The sequence below is a fragment of the Oncorhynchus masou genome, unplaced genomic scaffold, assembly GCF_036934945.1.
Source record: "Oncorhynchus masou masou isolate Uvic2021 unplaced genomic scaffold, UVic_Omas_1.1 unplaced_scaffold_1136, whole genome shotgun sequence".
Classification (NCBI taxonomy): domain Eukaryota; kingdom Metazoa; phylum Chordata; class Actinopteri; order Salmoniformes; family Salmonidae; genus Oncorhynchus; species Oncorhynchus masou.
The window spans coordinates 134,616-151,386 of NW_027001103.1; the positions used below are offsets into that span (position 1 = coordinate 134,616).

A 16,771-nucleotide genomic window follows, 5' to 3' on the forward strand; every position below is an offset into this window, starting at 1 on the left:
CAGGTTACATAGTGACTCACTACTGTAATGGTCCAGGTTACATAGTGACTCACTACTGTAATGGTCCAGGTTACATAGTGACTCACTACTGTAATGGTCCAGGTTACATAGTGACTCACTACTGTAACGGTCCAGGTTACATAGTGACTCACTACTGTAACGGTCCAGGTTACATAGTGACTCACTACTGTAACGGTCCAGGTTACATAGTAACTCACTACTGTAATGGTCCAGGTTACAAAGTGACTCACTACTGTAATGGTCCAGGTTAGATAGTGACTCACTACTGTAACGGTCCAGGTTACATAGTGACTCACTACTGTAATGGTCCAGGTTACATAGTGACTCAGTGACTCACTACTGTAATGGTCCAGGTTACATAGTGACTCACTACTGTAATGGTCCAGGTTACATAGTGACTCAGTGACTCACTACTGTAATGGTCCAGGTTACATAGTGACTCAGTTACTCACGACTGTAATGGTCCAGGTTACATAGTAACTCACTACTGTAATGGTCCAGGTTACATAGTGACTCAGTTACTCACGACTGTAATGGTCCAGGTTACATAGTGACTCAGTTACTCACTACTGTAATGGTCCAGGTTACATAGTGACTCAGTTACTCACTACTGTAATGGTCCAGGTTACATAGTGACTCAGTTACTCACGACTGTAATGGTCCAGGTTACATAGTGACTCACTACTGTAATGGTCCAGGTTACATAGTGACTCAGTTACTCACGACTGTAACGGTCCAGGGTACATAGTGACTCACTACTGTAATGGTCCAGGTTACATAGTGACTCACTACTGTAATGGTCCAGGTTACATAGTGACTCACTACTGTAATGGTCCAGGTTACAAAGTGACTCACTACTGTAATGGTCCAGGTTACATAGTGACTCACTACTGTAACGGTCCGGGTTACAAAGTGACTCACTACTGTAATGGTCCAGGTTACATAGTGACTCAGTTACTCACGACTGTAACGGTCCAGGTTACATAGTGACTCAGTGACTCACTACTGTAACGGTCCAGGTTACATAGTGACTCACTACTGTAACGGTCCAGGTTACATAGTGACTCACTACTGTAATGGTCCAGGTTACATAGTGACTCAGTGACTCACTACTGTAATGGTCCAGGTTACATAGTGACTCACTACTGTAACGGTCCAGGTTACATAGTGACTCACTACTGTAATGGTCCAGGTTACATAGTGACTCACTACTGTAACGGTCCAGGTTACATAGTGACTCAGTGACTCACTACTGTAATGGTCCAGGTTACATAGTGACTCAGTTACTCACGACTGTAATGGTCCAGGTTACATAGTGACTCACTACTGTAATGGTCCAGGTTACATAGTGACTCACTACTGTAACGGTCCAGGTTACATAGTGACTCACTACTGTAACGGTCCAGGTTACATAGTGACTCACTACTGTAATGGTCCAGGTTACATAGTGACTCAGTGACTCACTACTGTAATGGTCCAGGTTACATAGTGACTCAGTTACTCACGACTGTAATGGTCCAGGTTACATAGTGACTCACTACTGTAATGGTCCAGGTTACATAGTGACTCACTACTGTAATGGTCCAGGTTACATAGTGACTCACTACTGTAATGGTCCAGGTTACATAGTGACTCACTACTGTAATGGTCCAGGTTACATAGTGACTCACTACTGTAATGGTCCAGGTTACATAGTGACTCACTACTGTAATGGTCCAGGTTACATAGTGACTCACTACTGTAATGGTCCAGGTTACATAGTGACTCACTACTGTAATGGTCCAGGTTACATAGTGACTCACTACTGTAATGGTCCAGGTTACATAGTGACTCACTACTGTAATGGTCCAGGTTACATAGTGACTCACTACTGTAATGGTCCAGGTTACATAGTGACTCACTACTGTAATGGTCCAGGTTACACAGTGACTCACTACTGTAATGGTCCAGGTTACACAGTGACTCACTACTGTAATGGTCCAGGTTACACAGTGACTCACTACTGTAATGGTCCAGGTTACACAGTGACTCACTACTGTAATGGTCCAGGTTACACAGTGACTCACTACTGTAATGGTCCAGGTTACACAGTGACTCACTACTGTAATGGTCCAGGTTACACAGTGACTCACTACTGTAATGGTCCAGGTTACATAGTGACTCACTACTGTAATGGTCCAGGTTACATAGTGACTCACTACTGTAATGGTCCAGGTTACAAAGTGACTCAGTGACTCACTACTGTAATGGTCCAGGTTACATAGTGACTCAGTGACTCACGACTGTAATGGTCCAGGTTACATAGTAACTCACTACTGTAATGGTCCAGGTTACATAGTGACTCACTACTGTAATGGTCCAGGTTACATAGTGACTCACTACTGTAATGGTCCAGGTTACATAGTGACTCACTACTGTAATGGTCCAGGTTACATAGTGACTCACTACTGTAATGGTCCAGGTTACATAGTGACTCACTACTGTAATGGTCCAGGTTACATAGTGACTCACTACTGTAATGGTCCAGGTTACATAGTGACTCACTACTGTAATGGTCCAGGTTACATAGTGACTCACTACTGTAATGGTCCAGGTTACATAGTGACTCACTACTGTAATGGTCCAGGTTACATAGTGACTCACTACTGTAATGGTCCAGGTTACAAAGTGACTCAGTGACTCACGACTGTAATGGTCCAGGTTACATAGTGACTCACTACTGTAATGGTCCAGGTTACATAGTGACTCACTACTGTAATGGTCCAGGTTACATAGTGACTCAGTGACTCACTACTGTAATGGTCCAGGTTACATAGTGACTCACTACTGTAATGGTCCAGGTTACATAGTGACTCACTACTGTAATGGTCCAGGTTACATAGTGACTCACTACTGTAATGGTCCAGGTTACATAGTGACTCACTACTGTAATGGTCCAGGTTACATAGTGACTCAGTGACTCACTACTGTAATGGTCCAGGTTACATAGTGACTCACTACTGTAATGGTCCAGGTTAGATAGTGACTCACTACTGTAATGGTCCAGGTTAGATAGTGACTCACTACTGTAATGGTCCAGGTTACATAGTGACTCACTACTGTAATGGTCCAGGTTACATAGTGACTCACTACTGTAATGGTCCAGGTTACATAGTGACTCACTACTGTAATGGTCCAGGTTACATAGTGACTCACTACTGTAATGGTCCAGGTTACATAGTGACTCACTACTGTAATGGTCCAGGTTACATAGTGACTCACTACTGTAATGGTCCAGGTTACATAGTGACTCACTACTGTAATGGTCCAGGTTACATAGTGACTCACTACTGTAATGGTCCAGGTTACATAGTGACTCACTACTGTAATGGTCCAGGTTACATAGTGACTCACTACTGTAATGGTCCAGGTTACATAGTGACTCACTACTGTAATGGTCCAGGTTAGATAGTGACTCAGTGATTCACTACTGTAACGGTCCAGGTTACATAGTGACTCAGTGACTCATGTTTGCATCTCAATGTGATGCCTCTGAACCAGATGTCTATGTGTCAGGGGAGAAGCTCCAGGTGGTATCTGATCACAAAAAACATGAAGACACGGCAAAGGTCAATCAGATTTGTGATCATAATCCCGAGCTGTGTGTTGCTGGTTTCCATGTCTGTTGTCTTGCTGCTTTTTGTCCTATGTTGCTCTGTCTGTATGCTCACGTCTTGCTTGTCCTATGTTGCTCTGTCTGATGCTACGTCTTGCTTGTCCTATGTTGCTCTGTCTGTATGCTATCTGATGTACTTGCTTGTTCTATGTTGCTCTGTCTGTATGCTACGTCTTGTTCTATGTTGCTCTGTCTGTATGCTACAGGTGGTATCTTGCTTGTTCTATGTTTCTCTGTCTGATACGTCTGTCTGCTACTGAGCCAGATGTCTATGTGTCCTCATGTTGCTCTGTCTGTCTATGCTGTAAGCTCAGGTGTATCTTGCTACTGTCCAGATGTATGTTGCTCAGCGTGTGCTCACTGCTCAATGATTGTCTATATCTTGTAATTGTTTTTAATATCCTGCCCAGGGTATCTGATGCTTGAAAATGTAGCCAGGTGGTATCTGATGCTAAAACCAGATGTCTACTGTTTTCTGAAAGTTGATTAATGTGCACTGTCCCTGTAAAAAGCTCCAGGTGGTAAACTCAAACTCAAGCTCCATGAATACTGTTCACAGATGTCTATTGCATAGTGTATCTACATGCAATTAATGTCTTCACCTTTCGCAGCTTGGGCATGATGTGTTCCGGAGAATCTCCATCCCCGGATGCCCTGTCCAGGTGAGTTTAGTTCCTCTTGGCGTTGAAGAGGTGGAAGAGCACACCGCTTCTAGAGCCTTCCTCATCACATCACTGAGAGGACCTGACACACAGAAGATGGTTCATTTACAGCAGTGTCTATGTGTCAGGGGAGAAGTCAGGTGGTATCTGATGTACTGAGCCAAATGTGTCAGGGGAGAAGCTCAGGTGGTATCTGTTTAAAAAAACATGAAGACGGCTAAAGGAACAATTTGTGACTGACTGGATGCTGGATCCCAGGTATCCTGCATGACCTCAAGACTGTTGCTTTTTGCCCACTGAGCTAAACCCAGGTATCCTGCAGGACCTCAAGACTGTTGTCCCACTGAGCTAAACCCAGGTATCCTGCAGGACCTCAAGACTGTTGTCCCACTGAGCTAAACCCAGGTTCCTGCATGACCTCAAGACTGTTGTCCCACTGAGCTCCCAGGTATCCTACGTCAAGACTTGCTTGTCCTATGTTGCTCTGTCTATGACGTCTTGCTTGTCCAGTTGTCCTGCATGACCTTAAGACTGTATGGCCCACTGAGCTAAACCCAGGTGTCCTGCATGACCTCAAGACTGTTGTTGCTCCACTGAGCTAACCCAGGTGTCCTGCATGACCTCAAGACTGTATGTTGCTCCACTGAGCTAAACCCAGGTATCCTGCAGGACCTCAAGACTGTTGTCCCACTGAGCTAAACCCTAGGTATCCTGCATGACCTCAAGACTGTTGTCCCACTGAGCTACGTCTTGCTTGTCCTATGTTGTATCCTGCATGACGTCTTGACTTGTCCTATGTTGCTCTGTCTGTATGCTACGTCTTGCTTGTCCTATGTTGCTCTGTCTGTATGACGTCTTGCTTGTCCTATGTTGCTCTGTCTGTATGCTATCTGCTTGTGACCTGTTGCTCTGTTGTCCCACTACGTCTTGCTTGTCCTATGGTGCTCTGCAGGACCTCAAGACTGTCTGGCCCACTGAGCTAGACCCTAGGTGCTCCTGCAGGACCTCAAGACTGTTGTTGCCCACTGAGCTAGACCCAGGTATCCTGCAGGACCTCAAGACTGTTGTCCCACTGAGCTAACCCAGGTATCCTGCATGACCTCAAGACTGTTGTCCCACTGAGCTAAACCCAGGTATCCTGCATGACCTCAAGACTGTCTGTCCCACGTCTTGCTTGTCCTATGTTGCTATCCTGCATGACCTCAAGACTGTTGTTTTTAATAACCTGCCCACTGCGGCTGAAAAACCCAGGTATCCTGCATGACCTCAAGACTGTTGGCCTGTCCCTGCGCTCAAACCAAAGGTGTTCCTGCATGATCTCAAGACTGTTGGCCCACTGAGCATGAGTGTTCCATGACCTCAATCTCCGTCCCAGGTGTCCTGCATGACTCTTCAAGACTGTTGGCCTTCCTCATCACATCACTGAGGCTGACACACAGAAAAATTCCCAGGTGTCCTGATCAAAAATGACATTTCAAAACTGTTGGCCCATATGACTGACTGGATTGGATCCCAGGTGTCCTGCATGACCTCAAGACTGTTGGCCCACTGAGCTAAACCCAGGTATCCTGCATGACCTCAAGACTGTTGGCCCACTGAGCTAAACCCAGGTATCCTGCATGACCTCAAGACTGTTGGCCCACTGAGCTAAACCCAGGTATCCTGCATGACCTCAAGACTGTTGGCCCACTGAGCTAAACCCAGGTATCCTGCATGACCTCAAGACTGTTGGCCCACTGAGCTAAACCCAGGTATCCTGCATGACCTCAAGACTGTTGGCCCACTGAGCTAAACCCAGGTATCCTGCATGACCTCAAGACTGTTGGCCCACTGAGCTAAACCCAGGTATCCTGCATGACCTCAAGACTGTTGGCCCACTGAGCTAAACCCAGGTATCCTGCAGGACCTCAAGACTGTTGTCCCACTGAGCTAAACCCAGGTATCCTGCATGACCTCAAACTGTTACCTTCTGAGCTAAACCCAGGTATCCTGCAGGACCTCAAGACTGTTGTCCTACTGAGCTAAACCCAGGTATCTGCATGACCTCAAGACTGTTGCCCACTGAGCTACCTTCAGGTAGGTGCAGGACCTCAAGACTGTTGTCCCACTAAGCTACCTTCAGGTGTGAGGTGTCAGGTGAGTGTGTGTGTTGTCCTAACCTACCTTCTGTGTGAGGTGTCAGGTGAGACTGTTGGCCCCTAGCTACCTTCTGTGTCAAGAGGTGTCAGGTGAGTGTGTGTGTTGTCCTAACCTACCTTCTGTGTGAGGTGTCAGGTGAGTGTGTGTGTTGTCCTAACCTACCTTCTGTGTGAGGTGTCAGGTGAGTGTGTGTGTTGTCCTAACCTACCTTCTGTGTGAGGGGGTCAGGTGTGTGTTGTCCAAACCTACCTTCTGTGTGAGGTGGGTCAGGTGTGTGTTGTCCTATCCTACCTTCTGTGTGAGGTGTCAGGTGAGTGTGTGTGTTGTCCTAACCGTACCTTCTGTGTGAGGTGTCAGGTGAGTGTGTGTGTTGTCCTAACCTACCTTCTGTGTGAGGGGTCAGGTGTGTGTTGTCCAAACCTACCTTCTGTGTGAGGTGTCAGGTGTGTGTGTTGTCCTAACCTACCTTCTGTGTGAGGTGTCAGGTGAGTGTGTGTGTTGTCCTAACCTACCTTCTGTGTGAGGTGTCAGGTGTGTGTGTGTGTTGTCCTAACCTACCTTCAGTGTGCGAGGTCTCTTGCATGTCTTTCGCTGGAGGGTCCAGAATGTAACTCGTCCCACTGATACACACAGTACTGAGGTTGGGCCAGGCAGAGGCTGTGGTCTTGGCATCTGAGAGAGAGATGGGGAGGGAGGGAGAGAGATGAGGAGGGAGGGAGAGAGATGGGGAGGGAGGGAGGAGATGGGGAGAGATGAAGGGAGAGAGATGGGGAGGGGCGGGAGGGAGAGAGGGGGAGGGAGGGAGAGAGATGGGGGGGAGGGAGGGAGAGAGATGGAGGGAGAGAGATGGAGGGAAGAGATGGGGAGGGAGAGAGATGGGGGGGGGAGATGGAGAGGGAGAGAGATGGGGGGAGGGAGGGAGAGAGATGGGGAGGGAGGGAGAGAGATGGAGGGAGAGAGATGGGGAGGGAGGGAGAGAGATGGGGAGTGTTACATGGGATAGGTTTGTGTGGGAGGGTGTGTGATGGGGAGGTGGGAGAGGTGATGGGGAGGGAGTGGACAAGGTGATGGGGAGGGAGTGTGACAATGGGGAGGGAGGGTGACAGATGGGGACTTTGGGACCCACCAGTGTGGGTGAGGGAGGGAGACCCAGATGGGGAGGGAGGGACTTTGAGAGATGGGGAGGGACTGTGTTCTCAAGAGATGGGGAGGGAGGTGACTTTGTTGGGGAGGGAGGAGAGAGATGGGGTGGACCAACCAGTGGACAAGGTGACTGTGAGAGATGGGGAGGGAGTGTGACAAGGTGGGGAGGGAGGAGAGAGATGGGGAGGGAGGGAGAGAGATGGGGAGGGAGGGAAGAGATGTGGGAGGGAGGTGACTGAGATGGGGAGGGAACCAGTGTGAGATGGGGAGGGAGGGAGGGAGATGGGGAGGGGACTGAGATGGGGAGGGGACAAGGTGATGTGGGGGGAGAGAGATAGGGACTGTGGGAGACCAAAGGGAGGGAGAGAGATAGGGAGGGAGGAAGAGAGTGAGAGATAGGGACTGGTTCTCAACCCAGAGTGTGACAAGGGAGGGAACCCACCAGTGTGAGAAGGGACTGGTTCTCAACCCACCAGTGGAGGGAGGGAGGGAGGGTGACAAGGAGGGAGGGAGACCAGTGTGACAAGGGACTGAGTAGGGAGGGTAACCAACCAGTGGAGGGAGGAGACTGTGTTCTCAACCCACCAGTGAGACAATGGGGAGGGTGTTCTCAGATGGACCAGTGAGACAGATGGGGAGGGAGGGAAACGACAAGCCAGTGTTACATGCTGATAGGTTTGTGTGTGTGTGTGTGTGTGATCGGGAGTGACTGTTCTCAACCAGGTGACTGTGTTCTCAACCCACCAGTGTGACAAGGTGACTGTGTTCTCAACCCACCAGTGTGACAAGGTGACTGTGTTCTCAACCAACCAGTGTGACAAGGTGACTGTGTTCTCAACCAACCAGTGTGACAAGGTGACTTTGTTCTCAACCCACCAGTGTGACAAGGTGACTTTGTTCTCAACCCACCAGTGTGACAAGGTGACTGTGTTCTCAACCCACCAGTGTGACAAGGTGACTGTGTTCTCAACCCACCAGTGTGACAAGGTGACTGTGTTCTCAACCCACCAGTGTGACAAGGTGACTTTGTTCTCAACCCACCAGTGTGACAAGGTGACTTTGTTCTCAACCCACCAGTGTGACAAGGTGACTGTGTTCTCAACCCACCAGTGTGACAAGGTGACTGTGTTCTCAACCCACCAGTGCGACAAGGTGACTGTGTTCTCAACCAACCAGTGTGACAAGGTGACTGTGTTCTCAACCCACCAGTGCGACAAGGTGACTGTGTTCTCAACCCACCAGTGCGACAAGGTGACTTTGTTCTCACCAAACAGTCGGAGTAGCTCCTGGTCTGCTCTCATCATTGACAGAGACACTCCCGCCATCTCCAGTGATGTCATAAATGACCCCGACATCACCCGGGCCACCCGCACCCCACGACCCTCTGTAACCATGGCCACAACAACAAAAAAAGAAAAAGAGATTCCACAGAGAATGTAAACAAGGTAACTTAACAATTAGCTTTTCATAACGCAATAAAATACAATATTATTGTATCATTGTTATTCACGATAACAGTTAGGCAATGAGCCATGAGTCTTACCCAGGTAGCGTATAGCAGATCTCGTAACAACAGATATCTCTAGACAAGACAGAGCTCCAAGGTTGTTGACACACAGAACCACACTGTCACCTGTACCAGAGAGAGAGAGAGACGGTTAGGAGGACGAAGTAGGAGGGGGGGCACACGGTTTAAAGGAGGAGGGGGGCGCGGTTTAAAGGAGGAGGGGGGCGCGGTTTAAAGGAGGAGGGGGGGCGCGGGGGGACGCGGTTTAAAGGAGGAGGGGGGGACGCGGTTTAAAGGAGGAGGGGGACGCGGTTTAAAGGAGGAGGGGGGACGCGGTTTAAAGGAGGAGGGGGACGCGGTTTAAAGGAGGAGGGGGGCGCGGTTTAAAGGAGGAGGGGGGCGCGGTTTAAAGGAGGAGGGGGGACGCGGTTTAAAGGAGGAGGGGGGCGCGGTTTAAAGGAGGAGGGGGGGGCGCGGTTTAAAGGAGGAGGGGGGGCGCGGTTTAAAGGAGGGGGCGCGGTTTAAAGGAGGAGGGGCGCGGTTTAAAGGAGGAGGGGGGCGCGGTTTAAAGGAGGAGGGGGGGGCGCGGTTTAAAGGAGGAGGGGGGGCGCGGTTTAAAGGAGGAGGGGGTGCGCGGTTTAAAGGAGGTGGGGGGGCGCGGTTTAAAGGAGGAGGGGGGGACGCGGTTTAAAGGAGGAGGGGGGACGCGGTTTAAAAGGAGGGGGACGCGGTTTAAAGGAGGGGGACACGGTTTAAAGGAGGAGGGGGACGCGGTTTAAAAGGGGGGACACGGAGGAGGGGGGGCACGGTTTAAAGGAGGAGGGGGGACACGGTTTAAAGGAGGAGGGGGGACACGGTTTAAAAGGGAGGAGGTTTAAAGGGGGGGACACGGTTTAAAGGAGGGGGGGGGACACTGTTTAAAGGGGGGACGGTTTAAAGGAGGGGGGACACTGTTTAAAGGAGGAGGGGGGACACTGTTTAAAGGAGGAGGGGGGGGACACTGTTTAAAGGAGGAGGGGGGACACTGTTTAAAGGAGGAGGGGGGACACTGTTTAAAGGAGGAGGGGGACACGGGGAGGAGGGGGACACGGTTTAAAGGAGGAGGGGGGACACGGTTTAAAGGAGGAGGGGGGACACGGTTTAAAGGAGGAGGGGGGACACGGTTTAAAGGAGGGGGGGACACGGTTTAAAGGAGGAGGGGGGACACGGTTTAAAGGAGGAGGGGGGACACGGTTTAAAGGAGGAGGAGGGGGGACACGGTTTAAAGGAGGAGGGGGGCGCGGGGGGACACGGTTTAAAGGAGGAGGGGGGGACACGGTTTAAAGGAGGGAGGGGGACACGGTTTAAAGGAGGGAGGGGGACACGGTTTAAAGGAGGGAGGGGGACACGGTTTAAAGGAGGAGGGGGACACGGTTTAAAGGAGGGAGGGGGACACGGTTTAAAGGAGGGAGGGGGACACGGTTTAAAGGAGGAGGGGGGACACCCGGTTTAAAGGAGGAGGGGGACACTGTTTAAAGGAGGAGGGGGGACACTGTTTAAAGGAGGAGGGGGACACTGTTTAAAGGAGGAGGGGGGACACGGTTTAAAGGAGGAGGGGGACACTGTTTAAAGGAGGGGGGGACACGGTTTAAAGGAGGAGGGGGGACACGGTTTAAAGGAGGAGGGGGGACACGGTTTAAAGGAGGAGGGGGGACACGGTTTAAAGGAGGAGGGGGACACTGTTTAAAGGAGGAGGGGGGACACTGTTTAAAGGAGGAGGGGGGACACTGTTTAAAGGAGGAGGGGGGACACGGTTTAAAGGAGGAGGGGGACACGGTTTAAAGGAGGAGGGGGGACACGGTTTAAAGGAGGGGGGGACACGGTTTAAAAGGAGGGGGGACACGGTTTAAAGGAGGGGGGGGACACGGTTTAAAGGAGGAGGGGGGACACGGTTTAAAGGAGGAGGGGGACACGGTTTAAAGGAGGAGGGGGACACAGTTTAAAGGAGGAGGGGGACACGGTTTAAAGGAGGAGGGGGACACGGTTTAAAGGAGGAGGGGGGACACGGTTTAAAGGAGGAGGGGGACACGGTTTAAAGGAGGAGGGGGGGACACGGTTTAAAGGAGGAGGGGGACACGGTTGAACTTTGCACTGATTAAATGCGGTGGTCCTTGTACCTGACTTCAGCGACAGATGTGATTGGCTGACAGGGTTGGTCATATGGTCTACCATGGTCTTCACCACCTCATCCGCCGAGGTCACCTAAAAGAGATCCATCATGGCAAACCAACAACGTTGAATAGAGGTTAAATAAGGGTTGAATAGAGTTGAATAGAGGTTGAATAGAGGTTAAATAAGGGTTGAATAGAGGTAAATAAAGGGTAAATAGAGGGTAAATAAAACAGTGCACTACTTTTGACCATGTGGAACACACTGCCTACACTGTAACCTAACTTTATTACACTGACCTTTGACCTCTTAATGCCAGGCTCACCATGGATACCTGAGGAAAAACAAAAAACAACATGATCTAAATTACTAACTGCTCCCAGCTCACGCCCCCTCCCTCCCTCCCTCTCACCTAGTTCTCTCCCCCATAGAAGTTAGCTCTCCCCCTCCCTCCCTCCCTCCCTCTCACCTAGTCCCAGCTCTCCCCCTCCCTCCCCCTCTCACCTAGATTCCAAACATCCCAGCTGAGTCCCAGCTCTCTCTCTCTCTCCCTCTCTTATCCCTCTCTCTCTCACCTAGTCCCAGCTCTCCCCCTCCCTCCCTCTCTCACCTAGTCCCAGCTCTCTCCCTCCCTCCCTCCCTCTCACCTAGTCCCAGCTCTCCCCCTCCCTCCCTCTCTCACCTAGTCCCCTCCCTCCCTCCCTCTCTCACCTAGTCCCAGCTCTCCCCCTCCCTCCCTCTCTCTCACCTAGTCCCAGCTCTCTCCCTCCCTCCCTCTCACCTAGTCCCAGCTCTCACCTAGTCTCCCCCTCCCTCCCCTCTCTCTCACCTAGTCCCAGCTCTCCCTCTCTCACCTAGTCCCAGCTCTCTCTCCTCTCTCACCTAGTCCCAGCTCTCCCCCCTCCCTCCCTCTCTCACCTAGTCCCAGCTCTCTCTCTCCCTCCCTCTCTCTCACCTAGTCCCAGCTCTCCCCCCCTCCCTCCCTCCCTCTCACCTAGTCCCAGCTCTCCCCCCCTCCCTCCCTCTCTCACCTAGTCCCAGCTCTCCCTCCCTCCCTCTCTCTCACCTAGTCCCAGCTCTCCCCCTCCCTCCCTCCCTCTCACCTAGTCCCAGCTCTCTCTCTCCCTCCCTCTCTCTCACCTAGTCCCAGCTCTCCCCCTCCCTCCCTCTCTCTCACCTAGTCCCAGCTCTCTCTCTCCCTCCCTCTCTCTCACCTAGTCCCAGCTCTCTCTCCCTCCCTCTCTCTCACCTAGTCCCAGCTCTCTCTCTCTCACCTAGTCCCAGCTCTCTCTCTCCCTCCCTCTCTCTCACCTAGTCCCAGCTCTCTCCCTCCCTCTCTCTCACCTAGTCCCAGCTCTCTCTCCCTCCCTCCCTCCCTCTCTCTCACCTAGTCCCAGCTCTCTCTCTCCCTCCCTCTCTCTCACCTAGTCCCAGCTCTCCCCCCTCCCTCCCTCCCTCTCACCTAGTCCCAGCTCTCTCTCTCCCTCCCTCCTCCTCTCTCACCTAGTCCCAGCTCTCTCCTCCCTCCCTCTCTCTCACCTAGTCCCAGCTCTCTCTCCCTCTCTCTCCTAGTCCCAGCTCTCTCTCCCTCCCTCCCCTCTCTCTCACCTAGTCCCAGCTGTCTCTCCCTCTCTCTCTCACCTCTCTCTCTCCCTCCCCCTCTCTCTCTCCCTCCCCTCTAGTCCCAGCTGTCTCTCTCTCCCTCCTCTCCCTCTCTCCCTCTCTCTCTCACCTAGTCCCAGCTGTCTCTCTCCCCCTCCCCCTCTCTCCTCCCTCCCTCTCTCTCACCTAGTCCCAGGTCCCAGCTCTCCCTCCCTCTCTCTCTCCCTCCCTCCCTCTCTCTCACCTAGTCCCAGCTCTCTCTCTCTCCCTCCCTCTCTCTCTCCCTCCCTCCCTCTCTCTCACCTAGTCCCAGCTGTCTCTCTCCCTCCCTCTCTCTCTCTCCCTCCCTCCCTCTCTCTCACCTAGTCCCAGCTGTCTCTCTCCCTCCCTCTCTCTCTCCCTCCCTCCCTCTCTCTCACCTAGTCCCAGCTGTCTCTCTCCCTCCCTCTCTCTCTCCCTCCCTCTCTCTCTCCCTCCCTCCCTCTCTCTCACCTAGTCCCAGCTGTCTCTCTCCCTCCCTCTCTCTCTCCCTCCCTCTCTCTCTCTCACCTAGTCCCAGCTGTCTCTCTCCCTCCCTCTCTCTCACCTAGTCCCAGCTCTCTCTCTCCCTCCCTCTCTCTCACCTAGTCCCTGCTCCCTCTCTCACCTAGTCCCAGCTCTCTCTCTCCCCCTCTCTCCCTCCCTCCCTCTCTCTCACCCAGTCCCAGCTCCATCTCTCCAGCAGGCAGGTCAAAGGAGGGCAGACAGCCTGGAACACTGCAGGGAGACAAGCTGACCCCCAGAGTACCTACAGTAGAAACATACAATCTCTGAAAACACTAGAGGAGTATAAACTGACAGATACAGATAAGAGAAAAGCTGACTGGCTAAAAAGGTTGTGAGTGTGTGTAGATCTCACCAATGCCCTTCACTGCCTCTGTCACCTTGGAGACAATCTCGTCCAATGGACAACCTTCTTCAGCCAGAGCCCCAGCAAGCTGAGCGAGAGGGAAAGAGATCAATTACTTTCTTTTATACGACGTGTTAACATCAAAACAGTCCTAGATGATCGATCGGGGTTAAAGTTGAAGTCAGTGTTGAAAATCCTATATATCTAAACATAAAAACGCTATACTTCTGTCATTTATAACACGGTCAAAAAGAGATGAAACACGGCTCTATTGTCCATTACCTTGTGAACGAACACCGTCCCACACAGGCCCCTCCTCCCCGCCTTACTGGGTTGATCAAAAGCACAGTCGTCGGCGACAATCACCATTTCGACTGGGACGCCGCGGTTACGGGCCTGTTCCGCAGCGAGGCCGAAGTTGAGGCGGTCGCCGGTGTAGTTCTTAACGATGAGTAGAACTCCCGACACACCCGCGTCGCGTAGACACAAAATGGCCGCGAGAACACTGGCCGGGGGAGGGGAGGCAAAGACACCACCTGCAACTGCTGCTGATAGCATACCGCTACCTATGTACCCTGGGGGGGGGGGGGAGGGAGGGAGGGGGAGGGAGAGACGGGGAGAGAGAGGGAGGGAGGAGGAGGAAGAAGAGGGAGAGGGGGAGGGAGACGGGGGAGAGAGAGGGAGAAGGGTAGGGAGAGACGGGGGGAGAGAAGGGGAGAGGGGAGAGAGAGAGGGAGAGGGGAGGGAGAGGGGGAGAGAGGGAGGGGGAGACGGGGAGAGAGGGGAGAGGGGAGGGGGGGGGAGACGGGGAGAGAGAAGAGAGGGAGAAGGGGAGGGAGGGAGAAGGGGAGAGAGAGGGGAGGAGGAGGAAGAAGAGTGGGAGAAGTGAAGGGATCGACGGGGTGAGAGAGGCAGAGAGAGAGGAAGAGAGAGTGAGAAGGGAAGGGAGAGACAAGGAGAGAGGGGGTGGTGGATCAGAGACAGAGACAGAGAGAGAGTACTTGTGTCTGCCCTCTAGAGAGCAGGGCCACTCATCCCCTGAGGACCTCCAGGCCAGCCCTGACCATCACCATGTGGCCCTTCAGCAGAGAGGGACTGTGTGTGTGCATACAAACCAACACCTCGAGACCTCATCAAGAACGGTTGGGTTGACAGTCGCTGGACTCAGGTTCGAGTCCCAGTCAGGGTCCCCTGGATTTACAACATTGGTGTCTGAATGTGTCTATACAGGTATACGAGTGTCCTACCTGCGTGTGCTGGCTCGTGTCCAGACCCCCCTCCAGACAGCAAGGCCACCCGGCCCTTGAGGGCCTCCAGATCAGCCCTGACCACGACCCTGTGGCCCCTCAGCAGAGAGAGACATCCAGAGCTAGAGACAATGCCTTCCAGGGCCTCGTCTACACAGCGGTCTACTGAGTTTAACAACTTCTGTTGGGGCTGGGAGAGGAGAGACGTAGGGAGAGGAGAGACGTAGGGAGAGGAGAGACGTAGGGAGAGGAGAGACGTAGGGAGAGGAGAGACGTAGGAAGAGGAGAGACGTAGGAAGAGGAGAGATGTAGGAAGAGGAGAGATGTAAGGCCCAAAGCCTGTAACCATCAGAGGCTACAACACTGACCAGACTACAACACTGACCCTGTAACATACTACAACACTGACCAGACTACAACACTGACCCTGTAACATACTACAACACTGACCAGACTACAACACTGACCCTGTAACATACTACAACACTGACCCTGTAACAGACTACAACACTGACCCTGTAGCAGACTACAACACTGACCCTGTACCAGACTACAACACTGACCAGACTACAACACTGACACAGACTACAACACTGACCCAGATCATGTAATACTGTACAAAACAAGAGGCCAAAGATTGAAGACACTAATGGCAATAAATGGACTATGTTCCTTGGCTTGAACCTGAGTCTGCCATGCAATCATGAACGGCTCACCATTCTGCAGGCTACTCTGTTCAAAAGCATCCCAAGACAATGTATTTACAGCATTCCGTGACTTTGCATTGAAACAGGCCATTCATGTCTACGTTTTAATTGGGTCTAGAGATGTTTATTTAATAGTTGTCTTGCAGTTATCTTACCTTCATGCTTCTGCTGTTGTTTTCTTCTGACGCTTTGCACGTTGAACCTCACGCCAGTGACACAGATATTATAACTAGACCAAGGTAGACCACCTGCCTGTCGTTTCAAACAGGAACAAATGAGTCATTGTGGGCAGAGCCAAGCCCGAGCTAGAGCGATTCTATTGGCGCGTAGCAGATATATTTGCATATTTCAGTTAGGGAACGCCTACTCTCTGCACTCCTTCTGAAAATATTTTAAAGGGTAAAATGTACAAAACGTATTCCACTTTGTTCGTAACATATTCTAGTTTTTTGGAACAGAACATTGTATTGATATCAAATGTTTCATCGATGAGAAAATGTGCAAAATGTAGGCCGAAATCCATATCGTTCCATCTTCTCCCACTGCCGGACACTGCGCTTCCTCTCACTACCGTGGAAACCCCAAACGGATGCTTCACATTTATACATCCGGTGAAATATATGCGCTGGTGATGCGCAGTTCTTCTTCGGTGGGGTTTAACCTGCGGATGGCATCCTATAATTCGCATCATCGCCCTCAACTGGACTATAATATAAAACTATTATACTTTGTGATACAAAATGGGAAAAAGGGACATATAAAATACCCAATCCAACTGTTTTATTTTTTTATTTCACCTTTATTTAACCAAACCAGGTAAGCTAGTTGAGAACAAGTTCTCATTTGTAACTGCGACGTGGCCAAGATAAAGTAAAGCAGTGTGAACAGACAACACAGAGTTACACATGGAGAAATCCCATGCCCTCCTACACACTGATGCGACATGGCCATAATCCTGGCGCCGGAAACAGCGCAGTGGATTCTGCAGCTCTGACAGGATAACTGATATATCCTAACAGCAAAGACAAACAGTGACACCTCTGTGTCACCA

At 51.4% G+C, this 16,771-nt stretch overlaps 1 protein-coding gene across 1 annotated transcript in view; it reads right to left on the reverse strand.

Moving 5' to 3' along the window:
- Positions 1-16,305, reverse strand: part of tkfc (triokinase/FMN cyclase) — a 25,024-nt gene extending 8,719 nt beyond the window's left edge. Inside the window, 14 exon segments of the mRNA XM_064958123.1 lie at positions 4,279-4,309; positions 4,312-4,338; positions 4,340-4,366; positions 4,368-4,420; positions 7,036-7,149; positions 8,888-9,004; positions 9,164-9,253; positions 11,284-11,368; positions 11,575-11,609; positions 13,575-13,664; positions 13,776-13,854; positions 14,049-14,341; positions 15,014-15,203; positions 15,876-16,305. Of these exon segments, the coding sequence (XP_064814195.1) occupies positions 4,279-4,309; positions 4,312-4,338; positions 4,340-4,366; positions 4,368-4,420; positions 7,036-7,149; positions 8,888-9,004; positions 9,164-9,253; positions 11,284-11,368; positions 11,575-11,609; positions 13,575-13,664; positions 13,776-13,854; positions 14,049-14,341; positions 15,014-15,203; positions 15,876-15,881 (1,237 nt within the window). The 5' untranslated portion in view covers positions 15,882-16,305.
- Positions 16,306-16,771: the final 466 nt, after the last annotated feature.